The sequence below is a fragment of the Jatropha curcas genome, chromosome 11 (assembly GCF_041381405.1).
Source record: "Jatropha curcas cultivar XTBG-Jc1 chromosome 11, XTBG_Jcur_1.0, whole genome shotgun sequence".
Classification (NCBI taxonomy): Eukaryota; Viridiplantae; Streptophyta; class Magnoliopsida; order Malpighiales; family Euphorbiaceae; genus Jatropha; species Jatropha curcas.
Genome location: NC_143161.1, coordinates 1,537,258 through 1,553,477, shown reverse-complemented (window position 1 = coordinate 1,553,477; position 16,220 = coordinate 1,537,258). Strand labels below are relative to the sequence as shown.

Sequence of the window (16,220 nt, the reverse complement as noted above, 5' to 3'; positions counted from 1 at the left end):
GCAGTCAGGATTTATTTTATTATTCATAAATGATTATTTTTTAAATAATAATTTAACCACGCAATTCTTTTTTTTTTCCCCTGTTGTATAAGCCATGTAATGTAATTTGTTTTTGGTTGCACAAAGCAGTTTTTACGTCTCAACGACAAAACCAAATGATACGCTGTTCAAGGTCGATTAGCTCGTCAAATAAGACGACAGCTAACTAAGGATGCCTCATGCAAAACAACTTGTCGTTCTTGTACCCGCACCGGTAAAAACAGCAAAATGTAAGCACTAAGAAATAGGAAACCTTCAAAACCCCCATTCCACGTGTGCTAAACCCTAATGAACACTCAACAACACTGAACTAGCTGAATTTGGTTTTTCACGTCCTGGGTAACCACCATCATCACCAGCCATGGCACAGAGGCGGTGTCTCCACAGCCTAACCCGTCAAACCGTAGCTCTTCTCTCCTCAAACCCTACCACACTGCACCATTCTCTCAAAGCTTCACCTTCTATCCCCAATTCAATTTCTATCAAATCTCTCATCTTCAGATCCTCCATTTTTACGAAAGCTGATATCACCTGGTGTTCTCTCTGGTCTCACCACCATCGTCGCCATTTCGCGTCAAGTTCACGGGACGAAAGCGATGATAACGAGGAAGATGAAGAGACGGAGGGAGAGGATAGTGAGGGAGAGTATAGTGAAGGAGAGGAGCCAACGGGGTCTGCTTTGAACATAGAGTACTCGGCGCAGGAGAAGGAAGAGGAGGCTGCAGCTATTGGTTACAAAGTAATTGGACCACTCGACAAGTCCGACCAACTCTTTAAACCATACGAGCCGGTTTTCGCTGTTGTTCAGGTTTATTCGATTGGATGTCATTACCTCGCCTTGTCATCTGGAGTCTTCTTTATACGTTGATGTTAAGATCATGTGTTTTTTTCTTTGTAGATTGGATCGCATCAATTCAAGGTGAGCAATGGGGATTCTATTTTCACTGAGAGATTGAAATTCTGCGACGTAAATGACAAGGTGAGTTTTGAATTCGTGCTTCTTAATTCAATTCCATTATTGTTTAAGGCATTCGAAATTCTATAAATCTGTCTGTCCACCACCAATTTACCATTTCAAGGCACACAGGCACATTTACATCGTGCATAGATTAGTGTGAATGCTGATAGGTAATCCTCATTTGTTTGGTTTTGCTCCATTAATGTCTGCTGCGTTCGTCATCTATTAACAATTGAAGAATAAGTTCGTTAAGGAGGTGCAGAGTATACATGCATATTTGTATCTGTTAAGTAAGATTGCTCTTGTCGACTTCATTTTAGTATCATAGAACGTTATGCTCAATTTGATTGTTCAAAACCTTTTGAAAATGGGTGCTTTAGTGATTCTTGATTCTGGCTAGGTGGTGCTGTGGGAATCACGGTGGTTGTCTTTCTTTAATAAGAAATATATTCATTACTAAAGGTGAGGAAAAGTCATGGCTTATGTTACAAAAGCCCCAAAATGAAAAAACACCTGTGGGCCTGTGAAAGTGATCTTTAACCATGCAGTTATTTTTAGTGCGTCAAAGGAGATTGCTATAAAAATTTTGAGCAATTAAGAGTCTTTTCAATAACAGATGGTAAGATTATGAGCATATAGTCTAAAATAGATGAGTCATAACTAAATGCATTCATGTGAATTGGGTAGGTGACTTTAGTTCGGGAGAGTAACCATGAGGATGCATCTCTATAAGAAAGTGGAAACTACCTGCCTGAAAAGTAATAACTTGGTGTTGGTCAGAGATTGTTGTTCTTGGATAACTTAAGGGTGGAGCAGCAAAAGTATTGGTCTGTGAGCTGTGCCTGAATCAAATACGAAAACAAAACAAGGTTTTGTTAGGTTAAGTTGGGGTGATGCAAAAATATTATGCTTGGAAATAAGTCTTCTTTGGTTGAGTTTTATGTTCAATAAAACTCACATTTCAAGATCAGGCTGTGTTGCCTTGCTTACTCTTGTGATTCTCACAGTTATAAAGTGAACATGCAGTTAATTCGAACTGTGGAAGCTGGTTTTACGATATCCTCATGCCTTCAATTTTTTTTTTTTTTTTAAAAGAAAGAATATCTTAGTAGTTGAGCAATATTAAACTGGTTCAGATGATGTGCCATTCCACAAGTCCCTTTTTTGTTCTCACTTACGCATGAGAAAGTAAGCGGTAAACTTAACTTTGGTTACATCCTCATACCTGTTTCTACTCTCTCTCACTTTTTCATGCATACCTTTTCCTGTTCCTTGTTTTAATATATCAATACAAATCATTTTGGTGGGGCTAAGGTGGGGATGATGTCAGGTATTTCTTGATGTCTGCTCTGAAGCTAACTGCTACTTGTCCGATAGAATATTTACTTCTAGACTTTTTTTTTTTGTAAAGAAAAAGAACTGTTCTTTTACTTGATTCATCCATAATTTGTCTATTGCAGTTGATTTTGAACAAGGTTCTGTTGTTAGGATCAAGTACTCAAACAATTATTGGCAGGCCCATGGTGCCAGATGCAGCTGTTCATGCAGTTGTTGAGCAACATGTAAGTGTGACGAATCTAATCCCTCTCTGCTCCTCTCTTTGTTTCTCATACTCTCACATGTGCAAGTACACCAGAGAACACTCATAAACTTGCATGCAAATCTCAGTGATTTATGGAAGTGCTAGTAGTTAGACGCTAAAGCGATGTGGTCAATCTCTTTTGGTTTCAATGGGATGTGTTTCTTGCAAAAGTTATCCCTTGGAAGGAATTAAGTTTCAAGTTCATCTTGCCAAGTTTGTTTCCAGATCCTTTTCAAGTTGTTTTGATGATCATCTGACTTAGATTCGTCACCTTTGCTTGTTTTTAAATTAAGTCAATTAATCAACAAATAAGACTTAGTTCTGTATGGGTTATAGTGCAGTTTAACTCTTAGATGTATAGATCCCATCTAATTGCTGTCTATATTTGTGAACTAGTAGGTTTCTGATAAATTGCAGTCTCACCATTCCAGCCTTAGTAGGGCTTGTGTGGTGGATTAATGAAAAGTTGATGAAAGAAATCAAACATGTCAGATAGTGGGGACAGAGAATTACCATAAATCAGATTGAGGTGGCTGAATAATCTGGTTATAGATGAATTCTATGCTTGGAACTAACGAATTGCTTAAAAGTAAATTCTTATGCTTTAGATGAATGCTTGGTTATTTATAGGTATGCGAAATTGTATGTACTCTTGGTGATCGGATTGAGGAGTGATAAGAAATGTAAGGTGATTAAATCTTTATGATAAATGGGAAGACATTATATTGTATTCTTAATGCACGTGCTTGAACTTGATCTAGGTTTTTGAACTTATGCAAAGAGGTTTCTGGTGTGATATCGATCTCCTCTTTTGCTTCACATGAGAAGGGTGTTTCATTGTAAAAGTTTGCTGGTGTATGGAGACTGAGATTTCACTTTGACGAGATTTTGTAGGGACACATTGCTTCAACCATTATATGCTAGTGAACTGTGGATTTTCCTCCCCTTTATTTTTTTGAGGAAAAGAGTACTTTGTTAAATGGACTCCCCTTTATTTTTTTTTTAGTTAGCAAAACTATGCATTCTTAACAGTCAACAGTTTAATATGCTTTCTGGGTTATGCTTGTAAAATTTAACCGCTGTACTTCATTTTCTCATAGGCATTAGATGCAAAGGTAATTATCTTCAAGAAGAAGAGAAGGAAGAATTACCGCAGAACCAAAGGACATCGGCAGGTCAGCCAAGGATCAGTAATTTAAATGGTTTTAGTTAAATTCAAGTTTGTGTTTGTTTTCTCTCAACTCATGTTCCTCTGCTTTTCAGGAACTGACTAAATTAAGAATAACTGATATTCAAGGAATTGAGAAACCAGAAAGGAAAATTGATTCTCCAAAGTCTAAAAAGGCAGCAGCCAAAAAGCAAGAAAAGGTTGCAGTTGCTGCTTAAGAGGGATTTTCCCCGCGACATATTTTCACAATAATGGCTTCCCATGTTTATATTCTGCTGCAACTTTCTGATACAATTTGATGGAACTATATCCAGTGTACATTTGGGATGCCATAGGAAGCAGAAAAAACACCATTTTGACCAGATACCTTTTCTAGGATTATTATTTGGGAATTCCCCTGCTAGAGTTTTTGTGTTGCCTACACTGTTCATGTTGCCTCGCTAGTAGACTCTTGCTCGTAACAGAGTTGAATCGAGTTATTCCCAAGGATAAAGCAATTAGTCGTTGCACTTAGTTGAATATTATTATTTTATTAAACCTTAAGACAGCCTTTTATGATTTGCTTGTAGCTTCATGGTCATCCTGGACTTTGTAAACTATAATGATTATTGATCTTCCGTGTATCTTTTACAAATTACTAGTATTGGAAGATGACCTCTTAGCTCTCCCATAATTAGTTTATTTTAAAAAATAAATTTTTTTGAATGATAAAAATGTAACTTATTAATTAGATGAAATCTTAAACTAACTAAATAACAATTTATCAAAAAAAAAAAAAAGAATTCTTATTTTTGAATATCATGGACACATGTTTTAACTATTTGGAATGTCATAAAACATATGGATAGAGACAATGACTTAGCATTCCATCTCCTCGTTCCGACTACCAACAGTGACCCCATTGATTACGAAAGATGGGAATTCATCGAAATTAGCAAACAACTACACGTGAAATTAGCAAACAACTACACGTGTTACTGTTTTCATGAGTTGACATAAAAAATTTAGTTGATAAAAATTATTTTATCCTTTTTTTTTAGCCTTTAACTCATTAAAGATATTAATAAAAATTCATCATTTAACGAAAGATCATAAAGATTACAGTGAAAAAAATAATTATTTATATATCTAAATTTAGAAATCTTGCAAATGTCTTAGAACATTTCAAAAAATAATAACAAGCAAACAAAATAAAATTAAGGGAATATATATATATATATATATATATGTCATTTCTCTTGTTTTCTTGATATTATATTGGCTTCATGGTTTTTATGTACCGGAAAATTTTTAAATAATAATTATTAATACTTGTAAATAGAAAATGGGAAAAAAACTTACCTTGCACCTAGTTATAAGATAATTAGGAATGCTAAAATAAATTTGGAAATCAGAAGTTGAAAATGCCCTAGCAAAAGGGGTAAATTGTTAAAAGGCGAAGCCAACAAGACGAAATTAAGCCACTTCTTATACATTTTATCTTATAATTGCAACAATTAAGAGTACATTATATGCAAATTTTTCTATACTTTTTTTTACGGGTGGTTGAAACTTGAAAGGCAACGGTGTTTATATTATATGGAATGAATATCCCAATCCATCAAACTAAGTGCCTTCAAGTGGACTCACTTTAATTATTTGCCATCCAACCTCTTTCCTCTCAATCATCTTTTCTAACTTCTACTATGCATAAATAATATAAAGACTTGGAATTTTCTTAAGCACTCTGTTACACCCACGCTTTCCTTTTAAATATGATTGTGCTAATTGAATTCCCAAAAATCACAATAGTTTTCTCCACTTCATCACCTCCCAGTTACATATTTATTTATTTCTATATGATAAAATAATTGTTTTTTTTTTCGAGTGATCGATTAAAATTAAACTTAAAAAAAAAAAAAAAAGAAAAAGGGCAAATAAAATTCCAACACGTTTTCAAGTTCTGGTAGTATCCGAACCAATTAAGCAATAAGCACCATCAAATCTTAATAGTGATTTAATTATAACGCAATTGGAATGATATATTACTATTTGGCCACCTTATTTTGTTTTTATGTATTAAAGAAAGATAGTGCTCAAGGCTGGATTTCCTTTCTCACCCTTTTATTTATTTTTCTTCGCAAAAAGAAAATGGTTTTTCTCTCATGCATGCACTTCATAATGGATCCACCGTCACACTTCCAAAAATTAAATAAATAAAAGGCATGACATAGTATATTACTCGGGTCATCTACAATTAATTTTAATTTCTATTTTCTATTTTTTTTTCAACAAAACATGCTATGTTCAAATTTTAATCCCAATTATTTTCAAGATAAAAAAAATTACACTACATAGCGAATAAAATTATTTCATCAGAAAAATAAATTTAGCATGAGAAACGAGAGAAATCAAATCAAATACGAAAAAAAAAAATCACATTGCATGATTCAAAAATGCTTTCCCCTCCTTATTATATCTTTCCTTTTGAAGCAAGCTTTCCCTTTTTAGAAAAGTATACAATTAAAAAAACTAACAGAAGAAGGCAAATAGAAAGAAATGCAGAGGTGACTAATGAAAGAAGTTGCCTATATTCCCTGATAACAGAAGTCAAGAAAATTAGGCTGTCTGGCTCCATATATCTGTATAAGGATGCAGAAATCTAGCTTCAAGCATGTGGCAATTTATAGTATTGACTTTGAAAAATGCAATGAAAAAGAAAGACTTTAGTTAGTCATATTGTGCATAATTGAAAAAACCACTTTTTAATATATATATATGTATATTGTTAAATGATAATCATAAAGAACAAAACTTTCCCTTCTTCATCTAACATGTGACCCCATATGTACAATACAATACAATAGTGTTGCATAAAGAAAGAGAGTGATTCTTCCACTAAAATTGTATATGTATATATATATAAATGCTGAATTTTTGAGTCCACATTCATCGGTTATTAAGCTTCTACATATGTATAATTTACTGATGTGTTTATTTTACATAAAATATTTTTCAAGAAAAGAAATCGTATATTTGAATTAATTGATTCTTTATATCTGACGGCATATATTCAAATTATGGAAATAATTTATTTACAAAAGCAGGGAAATCCATAAATCTTTCATACACTACATCACTTTTTTACTCGGTTACTGAATTATAATTCAACATGTACAGGATCTAGTATATATAAATTCTTATATGATTTGGTTAATAGCCTAACTAAGTTTAGATACATAGCTTGGATTAGAGTTACCTTATTGGCCATGCAAAAGAGCACAATTGAAATCATATGCAATCTCAAGTACATATTATAGTTACATAATGACACTTAAAAAATCTTTCCCTAAAATCCCATCCCTTTTGTTCAAAAAAGTTGCTTCAACTTGTATGCTGACACTTGCTCCAACCCAAACTCTATTGAGCATTGACCCATTATAGTCACTATAGAGCCGGTGCATAACTTGGGATCACACCTAGGGCAAATACAAGAAAGAAAGAAAGAAAGAAATGGCAATTTGTAATTAATCCACCTAAAAAGAGAAAAAAGAAGACATAAAATATTGTGTTTAACTTTTGTTATTGATTGAAGTGGGAAAAGATGGTTAGGAACTAGTCATTTTCATTGCCATTTTATAGCATTATATTTGCCTTTCCAACTAGATAGTGAATTAGTGCTGTTTGAGTAAATCAAAATTTTGAAAGATTATGTTTATACCTACAACAAGTTATTGTCTATGAAGTCTCATTGGATCTTCCTGTAGTGTGATGGGTGGGTGATGCTGTTATTGTCCACAAGATACTATTGGTGGGTGAATTTTCCAAAAAAAAAAAAAAAAAAAAAACCGAAAATAAAATAAAGCCACGTCAGCATCTTATTTATAACAAAAAAAATGTAAAAGAATTAATATAAAATAAACTAAAAAAAAAGGCAAGTTGCTGATGTGGTTTTATTTCATTGGATAAAGATATGATAAACTGAATTTATCTAAAAATTTCTCAAATACAGATACACATTACATATAATATTATCCAATTTCTCAAAATAAACAACGCAAGCATATATTCTCTATTATCTATTGAAATAAAAGAGAAGGGAATCCTATCTATCAAAGTCACAAATGGGTTTGTGAAAAGTGAACCTAAAATCAGAATATACTTGAGGATGAACTATGGCAATTAGTATAAACCCTTGCTTTTTATTCAGACATTAGTGCTTTGATGATCACCTTTGTTCTGCAAATTAAAGCGATCTTATTGAGCACTTGTTTTGTCATTAAAAGTAAAATAAATAAAAGAATGCAATTGGTCTCCTTGGTTTGAACATTCGAACCATGTCAATTTCTTGCATATCTAGGTTGGCTTGATAGGATTTCCTTCTACTTATATCAATAGATAATATTTTTCTATAAATGCAAAGATTTGACCTAAAATTTTTTCCTTTTCCCTTGACTTACAGGCACCTAATTGGTGGTGTTTATGGACTTCAGAATACACAGTGAGTAATGTTCCAAGTATATTCTTTATGTGCTGTTCCTAAAATAATGTTTTAGAAACTATTGTGAATTAGCAATCAATCAAGAAGTTAACATGTGGAAGCCATTATTATGTTCCCATTTCAATAATATACAGGAATCATTTTTTTTTTCTTTTATTACTCTTGAGGTCATAGTTTCTGCTGCCATGTGCACTCAGGCAAAAGAAAATTGAAGCATTAGCTATGTCTTTCCTGACAATGCCCTTCGACAAGAACCCAGAAATATTTAAAAAAAAAAAAAAAGAAAAGTCATTAATTTGTTGCCAAGTGATTGATGAGCCAATGGAATTGAATGCCATTTTCTTTTTTTTTTTAGAGATATAAATATAGGGAAAGCTAAAGAAAGAATCTTGGTTTTTTTAAGCAATTAAATGCTTATTTAGAAATTTAATTTGAAAGGACAAAAAAAAAAAAAAATGGTAGATTATTACCAAATTGTTAGCCATTTGATACAATCATGAAGAGTAATTTAGCCAAATAAAGGGCAACTTAGTCAATTCAGATGCTTTACAGTTGTAGTTAGAGGTTTCTAGAGATCGGTTTTAGTTAAAAGTGCAGAGTGGAGGGAGTATTTGTGTGTGATACTGTTGGTATATTCTGTGCCGTATCCATAAGCAATAGTCTCTATATTTCATTGGACACGAAGGCAACTCGTAAACCTCCAACGTCTACCATTTTTAAGAGAGATTGTACCAAATTCAATAGAGCGAAACAAAAAGACGATCCTTTGTTGCAATGTTTTCGAGTCTTGATCATGGCATGATGGATGGGGTTTGGGGAGGAACTTAACCTCTCTGAATTCCCAAATAAATTGCTAAGGAAGTCAGAGAAAATCAGAGGAACATGGTTTTGTTTGCAAGTTTTGAACTGGGTCAAGTTCCTTTGGTTGACTTGTCAATATTCTGTGCTAGTTTTCACTAGTTTTCACGACGATAGTTTATATGACTCCAGTAATATATAGAAGCGGCAAATGGTACAGTTTTCAACTTCTTCTTTGCTATATATCATTTTTCGATATATTTGTTTACATGCATACACATGTATTTATTTGTTTATATATATGGCTTTGAAAGCTCTGTTTATTGTAAAAGTTGATGAATTTTAAGTTCTTGAGGTCTTAATGATAAGTCTAAGTTCAAATTTCTGGTGTGCGTTGGGCTCCTTGGTGGTTAATTGTCACATTCCACACCTAATAAGTTTAGAATTAGTTTGGAGTTTAGTTCCTCTTTTGGGTATTAACGGAATATAAATTGTTTGGGAGGAATATGTTTGTGTATAGAATTTTGTTTACAGAGATTGGTAGAATTTGATGTTTATTAAGTACGATTCATGGAAGAGGATTATGGAGTTTCTTAAATTGTACCCATCACGATTTTATAGGTTTCTTCCTGGAGAAGAAGTCCATAATAAGTTGCATATCTAGCTTCTGAAATGGAAGAATCCGAATTTTATTTTTTTGGATTATATATTTGAAGCTAATTATGTTCAAAGGGTCATATAAATTTCTATTTAATCTTTCCCTTTTTCCTGAAATGTTAAAGACACCCTCTGGATGCTATTTATCAAATATAATTATTGGGTGGTTATTTTTTATTTGTGATAAAATATGATAACAATAATTCAGAATGATAAATTATCTTGTTCTCAGTATCATCTCTGGTTTTCTTTTTTCATCAATTCATATGGCCCCCAGTTTGTGCCTGACGTCTTTATTTTTATCAATGCATACCTCGTTGTATTAGACTCTTTAGAAATGATTAAAGCTATCTTAGCTTGATTCTTAGATTATCTGCTTATATTTTCTGTAAATGATATCAATCCTAGTTGTTTCCATGGCAGGTTGCATGGAAATGTTAAACTAGATGGAGAAGCACCTGCTTTCTAATACTAAAATTGGCTATTAAATCAAGCTGTGAGGACATGTCTGCATGACCTGGTCTTCCTGCAAACTTCTTCTGGTTTAACGAACTCTTTTAGTGAGGCAAATTTTCTCTGGCACTGGATCTACCTGACAGAAAGTTCGTCTTGAAGAAAGAAGGACCTTTTGGCAATATATATTTAATTTCTTAAAGAAGTGAATCTCTTCGGGTTGGGAAGTCATCAGGATTCAGCTCGTTGGGGCAAATCTCCTTTGGCAAAGTTACTGAAGTTTCCTCTAGCCGGGTAGTTCACCTGATAGTGAATAACTAAGCAGAGTTGAGACTTTCAGATTATTATCATTTACTGAGGATTGCATCCTTGCTACAGAGCAGATCTCCTTTTGTTTGAATTTTTGCTCTGGCAAATTTTTTGTATCTTGTTGATATATATCCTTACAGTGCAATCTTCATTGGAAGTTTCTTCTTGCAAGAGCTTCAGTCCATTTCTTGGGCAAATCTCCTTTGGCAGCTGGAGTCCAAGTTGACTCCTATCATCCCCGTGGGCTATCGGGAATCTTGAGTTGGATCCCTTTATCCCTGTAGGGCAAATCTCCTTTGGCATTTGGTAAGCCTGAATTGGCTTCCTGTTATCACTTTACAAGGCTTAAGCATAAGATCTCTATTTTCAGAGGTCAAGATATATTTTTGTACTATCTACATTTGAAGCTTGGCAACAATACCAAAAATAAACTAACATCAGAGTTCTACTAGCATTGATACTGTAGCTGATCTTTGCCAGACCATCAATTGCAGTGTGTTTTAGAGTATCAGACGGGTACAACTTTTGGAATTTCAAGTTGCTTAAGCAAGTGAAAATTTAGTGGTACGTTCTCTCTTTGTGCTCACTATTGTTGTTTCTTATATTTTCACGTGTATTACAACTGCATTTTCTGATGATAACCTCAGAGTAGCTCAAAGTTTCTCTGGTAAAAGAAATGATCCTCTCCTTTAAATTGAAAATTTCAAATGCTAAAATAACCTATATCTTGCTTTTCTTTCCAGGTATACGGGCTTTTAATAATAGGAAATATTTTTCGAGTCAAAGTTCCAGTGCACCTAGGGAGGAAAATTATAAAAAAAAAAAAAAAAAGGAAAACAAAAGAAACAAAGTTGCTGAATTGAAGTGTTGATATATTCTTGTAGATGATGGATATTCTCTCGAGTGATTCTGATTGGGAAAGTGACAGCGGCAGCGAGCTTGACTTTCTCTACAGTGGGCAGGCACATTGCATTTTGTCAAGCCTGGAGGAAAGCCTAGGCAAAATTGATGATTTCCTCTCATTTGAGAGGGGCTTCGTGCATGGGGACATTGTTTGCTCCGCTGTAGATCCATCTGGACAGATGGGGAGAGTTGTGAATGTCAAAATGTCAGTTGACTTGGAAAATGTTAATGGAAAAATCATAAAAGATGTTGATTCCAAGGATCTTTTAAAGATCCGTTCCATTTCGTTGGGAGATTATGTGGTCCATGGACCATGGATAGGAAGGGCTGAGAAAATTCTTGACAATGTCACTATCATCTTTGATGATGGGACAAAGTGTGAGGTAACTGCACCAGATAAAGAAAAGGTTTTGCCTGTTTTTCCAAACATGCTTGAAGATTCAGTATATCCCTACTATCCAGGACAGAAAGTGCAGGTTAGGCTTTCTGGTGCTTCGAAGTCTTCTAGATGGTTATGTGGTTCTTGGAAGGAAAACCAAGATATAGGAACTGTTTCTTCTGTAAAAGCTGGTCTAGTGTACGTTGATTGGATTGCCTGTGCTCTTGTTGGTTGTGAATCCAGTTTGCCTGCTCCCCAACATTTGCAGGCTGCAAAAAACTTGACTCTTTTGCCGTGTTTTTCACATGAAGGTTGGCAGCTTGGTGACTGGTGTATGCTTTCTGATTGTAAGGGTGTGAAGGAGCAGATGGTTTTTGACGAGTCTAACCTTGAGCTCAGTAATGAGCATGATAAGATAGGAAAAGGGTCGAAGAGACAATCTTCTTGCTCCAATTTTAATGAAATCTTTGTTATTGTGAAGACAAAGACCAGAGTTGATGTTTTGTGGCAGGATGGTGACAGCTCATTGGGATTGGATTCACAGTCTCTGGTCCCCGTAAATGTTGTTAATGCTTATGAATTCTGGCCAGGGCAGTTTGTTGTTGAGAAGAGTGCTTGTGATGACCAACATGTTTCTGGCAACCAAAGATGGGGAGTTGTAAGTGCTGTGGATGCAAAGGAACATACAGTTAGGGTGAATTGGAAATCAACCACAGTGAACCAGGCTACTGATGTGCAGGCCAACCAGATGGAAGAAACTCTTGGTGCTTATGAACTGGTTGAGCACCCGGACTACTCCTATTGTTATGGTGATATCGTATTCAGAAATGTAGATCAGGCTGATAAGCATCATTTGAGTAGGGGGATGAGTATGGGTGATACTGAAAGCAAGGACTGTAATAGACACCATATTCATAATGGCTACTTGTCCTGTATTGGCTATGTTACAGGCTTTATAGATGGTGTGGTGGAGGTGGTGTGGGCTTCTGGTGTTAAAACCAAGGTTTGAGTCATTTGCATTGCTTATTCATTAGTTGTTTATATTAAAGACTAATAGTTTTAGTAGTGCATCAGATTTTGAGAGTTTTATATAAATTTGCTCCTTCCTCTTATTGTATACGCATGCAGTTCATGTTGTCTCTATGATTGATTGCTTGTTGTGTAATGATATAATTAACCAAAAGGGATTTATGCCTAATTTCAACAGTTGTTGAAAATTTTGACAAAAATCCTGTGGTGCTAATAGCAAAATTTGTCTGTCCTAGTTCGGTTATTTTTCTGTGAGACATGTATTTTTGCTTGATATTTTTTTCTATTTCAGTTATTATTGCTATTGCAAGTCACGGAAATAATGGCATGTATATATTCAAGCCGCTGGATTTGGTTCTCCCTTTCTACTTTTGAGCAATTGCATGTTTGCTTTGGCATTTCTTTGAACTTAGACCATTCGTGACTGTTTGCTAGAATTGCGGAAAATCTGTCAGGTTCCTAGAATAGTCCATGTCACCGTGTCCCTGGTGAAATGGTTTGAATTAAAATTAAGATTTACATATTTAGATAGGAAAGAGTGGAAAGATTTTGCAAGTGAGGGAGTTCTTCCCCAAAAAACAAACAATGTGGCCCTTGATGTGTAATAATTTTAGCTTTGCAAACTATCTTTTTTTTCTTGAAGGGAAAGCAAACTATCTAAGACTTACAAATATTAGACTCTACCAATCTTAGCTTCTGGTTTAAGTTATCTTTTAGGTGACTGCCTCTTCTGTTTTCTTCCACTGTTGGTGACAGATTGAAGCGTCCATCTTACACAATTTGTCTTGCATTGTTACAGGTTGAACCTAGTGACATTTTCCGAATTGATAAATATGGAAATTCAGTGACAAATTCTGCAATGAATGAGCAGAATATTGATGAAATGAATGAGGAAAAAGAGATGATCGATCTTGACAAACAATCCTCTAGCTTGAAAGGAAAGGTAATGCCAATTCTCTCTGTTATTTATGAAAAAGTTGGCATCAGATATGTAGGGGTGATCACGGCTTCAAGCTGATTTGCAAATATGGACCAATTTCTTAAAGCTGATTTTGATTGCTGAGAAAATGTAGGAACAAAAGCATGAACAAATAAAAGTTGGCTACTAGCACAGTACAAACTCGTTATGTGATTTGCTCATAAAAGTATCTTTTGCTTCATTGGATATGCTAACATTGCAAGCGAAAAAAAAAAAAAAATTATAGTCTGTTTGTTCTGAGACTGATGAACATTCTTGTAATCAATGAAGAAGCTTATATCTTTTGTTTCTGTCGTTAAAAACTGGAAACTAAACTATAGTACCATTCTTAGGATTTGCTAAATTCTAATAGCAAGAATGAGTCCAAAACGTGCCCATGGAAATCAAGCTCCTTTTTTCTTCCTCAATCCACTGTTGGATTTTTCAAGGGCATTGCAGCAAGTATATTTGAATCCTTTGGTTCTACATCGCTGTCTGGCCCATTACCATATGACTCTATTTCTAAAGATGACAATCAATCTGAGACACCTGAAGAGAAAGGAATACCAGAAAACTGCAAGCTCTGCACAGAGATGCAACCTGTAATACCAGGTGAGATGCAGAGATCTGAAATCACAAGTTTAAAGTGGGAAGTCAATCTCTTTCAGGACAATAAAGAATTTCCACCTTCACCAGAGAGCAAGAGTGTGGGACAGTTCAGACAATTTGAAATGGTCAACGATTGCTCTGATCACCAATTTATTGAAGGTGCAGGCAAGGGATTGTTTTCAATATATGAGGTCAGAAACTACTCCATTTTCACTAAAAACTGTATTAATTAATAGGTTTAAACAGTTATGACATCTTTTCTCCATGCTACACCTCATAGGTTAAAAGAAGTTGGTTGAAGAAGGTCCAACAAGAATGGAGTACCCTAGAGAAAGATCTTCCTGGTTAGCACTTAATCCTTTTTTTTTTTCTGCTTTGCTTGGAGTGTTATTTTGATAGTTGGTTCGTTTTTTACTTCATATTTCTATTAAGACCTGTGATGACCTCCACAGAATCAATATATGTCCGCATCTATGAGGAAAGAATGGATCTTCTTCGAGCAGCTATTGTTGGTGCCCCTGGAACTCCCTATCATGATGGGGTGTTCTTCTTTGATATATATTTTCCTCCAGAGTATCCTCTTGAACCTCCTGTAAGTTATTTAAGTTTTACAAGTCTAATGATGACCTGATTCAAGTGGGACGTCCAATTTGCTAAAATTAGGTTGTCTTCTATAGCTATCTGTATATTATTTTTGCATTGTCTAATCCACTCATATATTCATATTCGATGAGGAACTTATTTGTTGATGTAATCTATCATGCAGTTGGTATACTATCATTCTGGTGGGCTTCGTGTCAATCCCAATTTATATGAGTCTGGAAAGATCTGCCTCAGTCTCCTCAACACATGGACGGGCACAGGCACTGAAGTGTGGAATCCAGAGAGCTCCAATATTCTTCAAGTTCTTCTCTCCCTCCAGGCCCTTGTGCTTAATGAAAAACCTTATTTCAATGAAGCTGGGTATGATAAGCAGATAGGAAGAGCCGAGGGAGAGAAAAATTCCGTGAGTTATAATGAAAATGCATTCCTCATGACCTGGAAGTCCATGCTTTACTTGCTTCGCCGCCCGCCAAAGGTAAAACAATCAATTCTTGGATCAATTTGCTCCATTTTACATTGATTTAGTAATGGATAAGCTGATAATTACTTCTGGATGATAATATATCATCAGAAAGTTAGTAGCCTCTGCATTGATTATTTTCATTTATAAGAAATCCACGTGACAAAAAAAAAAAAAAAAAAAAAAAAAAAAACAGAACTATATTTCTTGTCAGCAGAAAACAAGAAATCATTGCCGTGAAAATGATGATATAATCTATTATTTCTCATCGGTGCAGCACTTTGAAGCACTCATGGAGGAACACTTGCAGCAACGATCTCAAAATATTCTATTGGCTTGTAAAGCATATATGGAAGGAGCTCCAGTAGCATGCCTAACTGGAAGTGGACAGATGGAGCATAGATGTGAAAGGGGCAGTTCTACTGGTTTCAAACTAATGCTTGCTAAGATCTTCCCAAAATTGGTGGAGGCATTTTCTGCCCACGGAATTGATTGCAGCCAATTTGCAGAGTTAGCACATTAAAATGTGCAGATCAATACATTTGTACCATATGTATAAAATCTGTATCGTATCAAAATGTGTTTGAAGACTGAAGGAGTGCTTTTATGCCTGTCTTGTTTGCTTATTTTGCTTGAAGGATGTTGTCTATGAAATGTCATCTTGTGTTGTGTATATTTTTGAGGGAGAATAAAGGAGTTGCAGATAAACATTAATACAACTCCTGGTTATGTGATTATGTTAATGTTCTGTAACAGTGTGATTAATAAAAACTATAAGTAATTAAGTATTGTTTATCTTCTGGTTTCTTATCGGTTCATATTAACTTGTATTTAA

At 34.7% G+C, this 16,220-nt stretch overlaps 2 protein-coding genes across 3 annotated transcripts; both read left to right on the top strand.

Moving 5' to 3' along the window:
• The first annotated feature begins 290 nt into the window (after positions 1-290).
• On the top strand, positions 291-4,381 carry NFD1 (Ribosomal protein L21). Its single transcript, XM_012236215.4, has 5 exons — positions 291-847; positions 938-1,018; positions 2,458-2,559; positions 3,680-3,754; positions 3,843-4,381. The coding sequence occupies exons 1-5, from the start codon at positions 401-403 to the stop codon at positions 3,963-3,965; spliced, it is 828 nt and encodes a 275-aa protein (XP_012091605.1). The 5' UTR covers positions 291-400; the 3' UTR covers positions 3,966-4,381.
• Positions 4,382-8,855: 4,474 nt separating this feature from the next.
• On the top strand, positions 8,856-16,180 carry PHO2 (phosphate 2). Of its 2 annotated transcripts, XM_020685484.3 has the most exons (10): positions 8,856-9,239; positions 10,106-11,008; positions 11,188-12,729; positions 13,555-13,698; positions 14,067-14,325; positions 14,410-14,513; positions 14,603-14,666; positions 14,775-14,914; positions 15,089-15,400; positions 15,663-16,180. In XM_020685484.3, exons 3-10 carry the CDS (start codon positions 11,329-11,331, stop codon positions 15,906-15,908), a joined length of 2,670 nt encoding a protein of 889 aa, XP_020541143.1. In that variant the 5' UTR covers positions 8,856-9,239; positions 10,106-11,008; positions 11,188-11,328; the 3' UTR covers positions 15,909-16,180. The 2 variants fall into 2 exon arrangements, with proteins under 2 accessions (XP_020541143.1, XP_012091604.1); XM_012236214.4 differs by having other exon boundaries at positions 8,857-9,239; positions 14,067-14,513.
• The last annotated feature ends 40 nt before the right edge of the window (positions 16,181-16,220 follow it).

Bases quoted from the DNA above. Each gene is read 5' to 3' on its own strand.
- NFD1 (XM_012236215.4), top strand. From the start codon at position 401: ATGGCACAGAGGCGGTGTCTCCACAGCCTAACCCGTCAAACCGTAGCT. The intron at 1,019-2,457 runs GTGAGTTTTGAA...TGTCTATTGCAG, and splicing joins TCTGCGACGTAAATGACAAG to TTGATTTTGAACAAGGTTCT. The intron at 3,755-3,842 runs GTCAGCCAAGGA...TCTGCTTTTCAG, and splicing joins GAACCAAAGGACATCGGCAG to GAACTGACTAAATTAAGAAT.
- PHO2 (XM_012236214.4), top strand. From the start codon at position 11,329: ATGATGGATATTCTCTCGAGTGATTCTGATTGGGAAAGTGACAGCGGC. The intron at 14,915-15,088 runs GTAAGTTATTTA...TCTATCATGCAG, and splicing joins AGTATCCTCTTGAACCTCCT to TTGGTATACTATCATTCTGG. The intron at 15,401-15,662 runs GTAAAACAATCA...TCATCGGTGCAG, and splicing joins TGCTTCGCCGCCCGCCAAAG to CACTTTGAAGCACTCATGGA.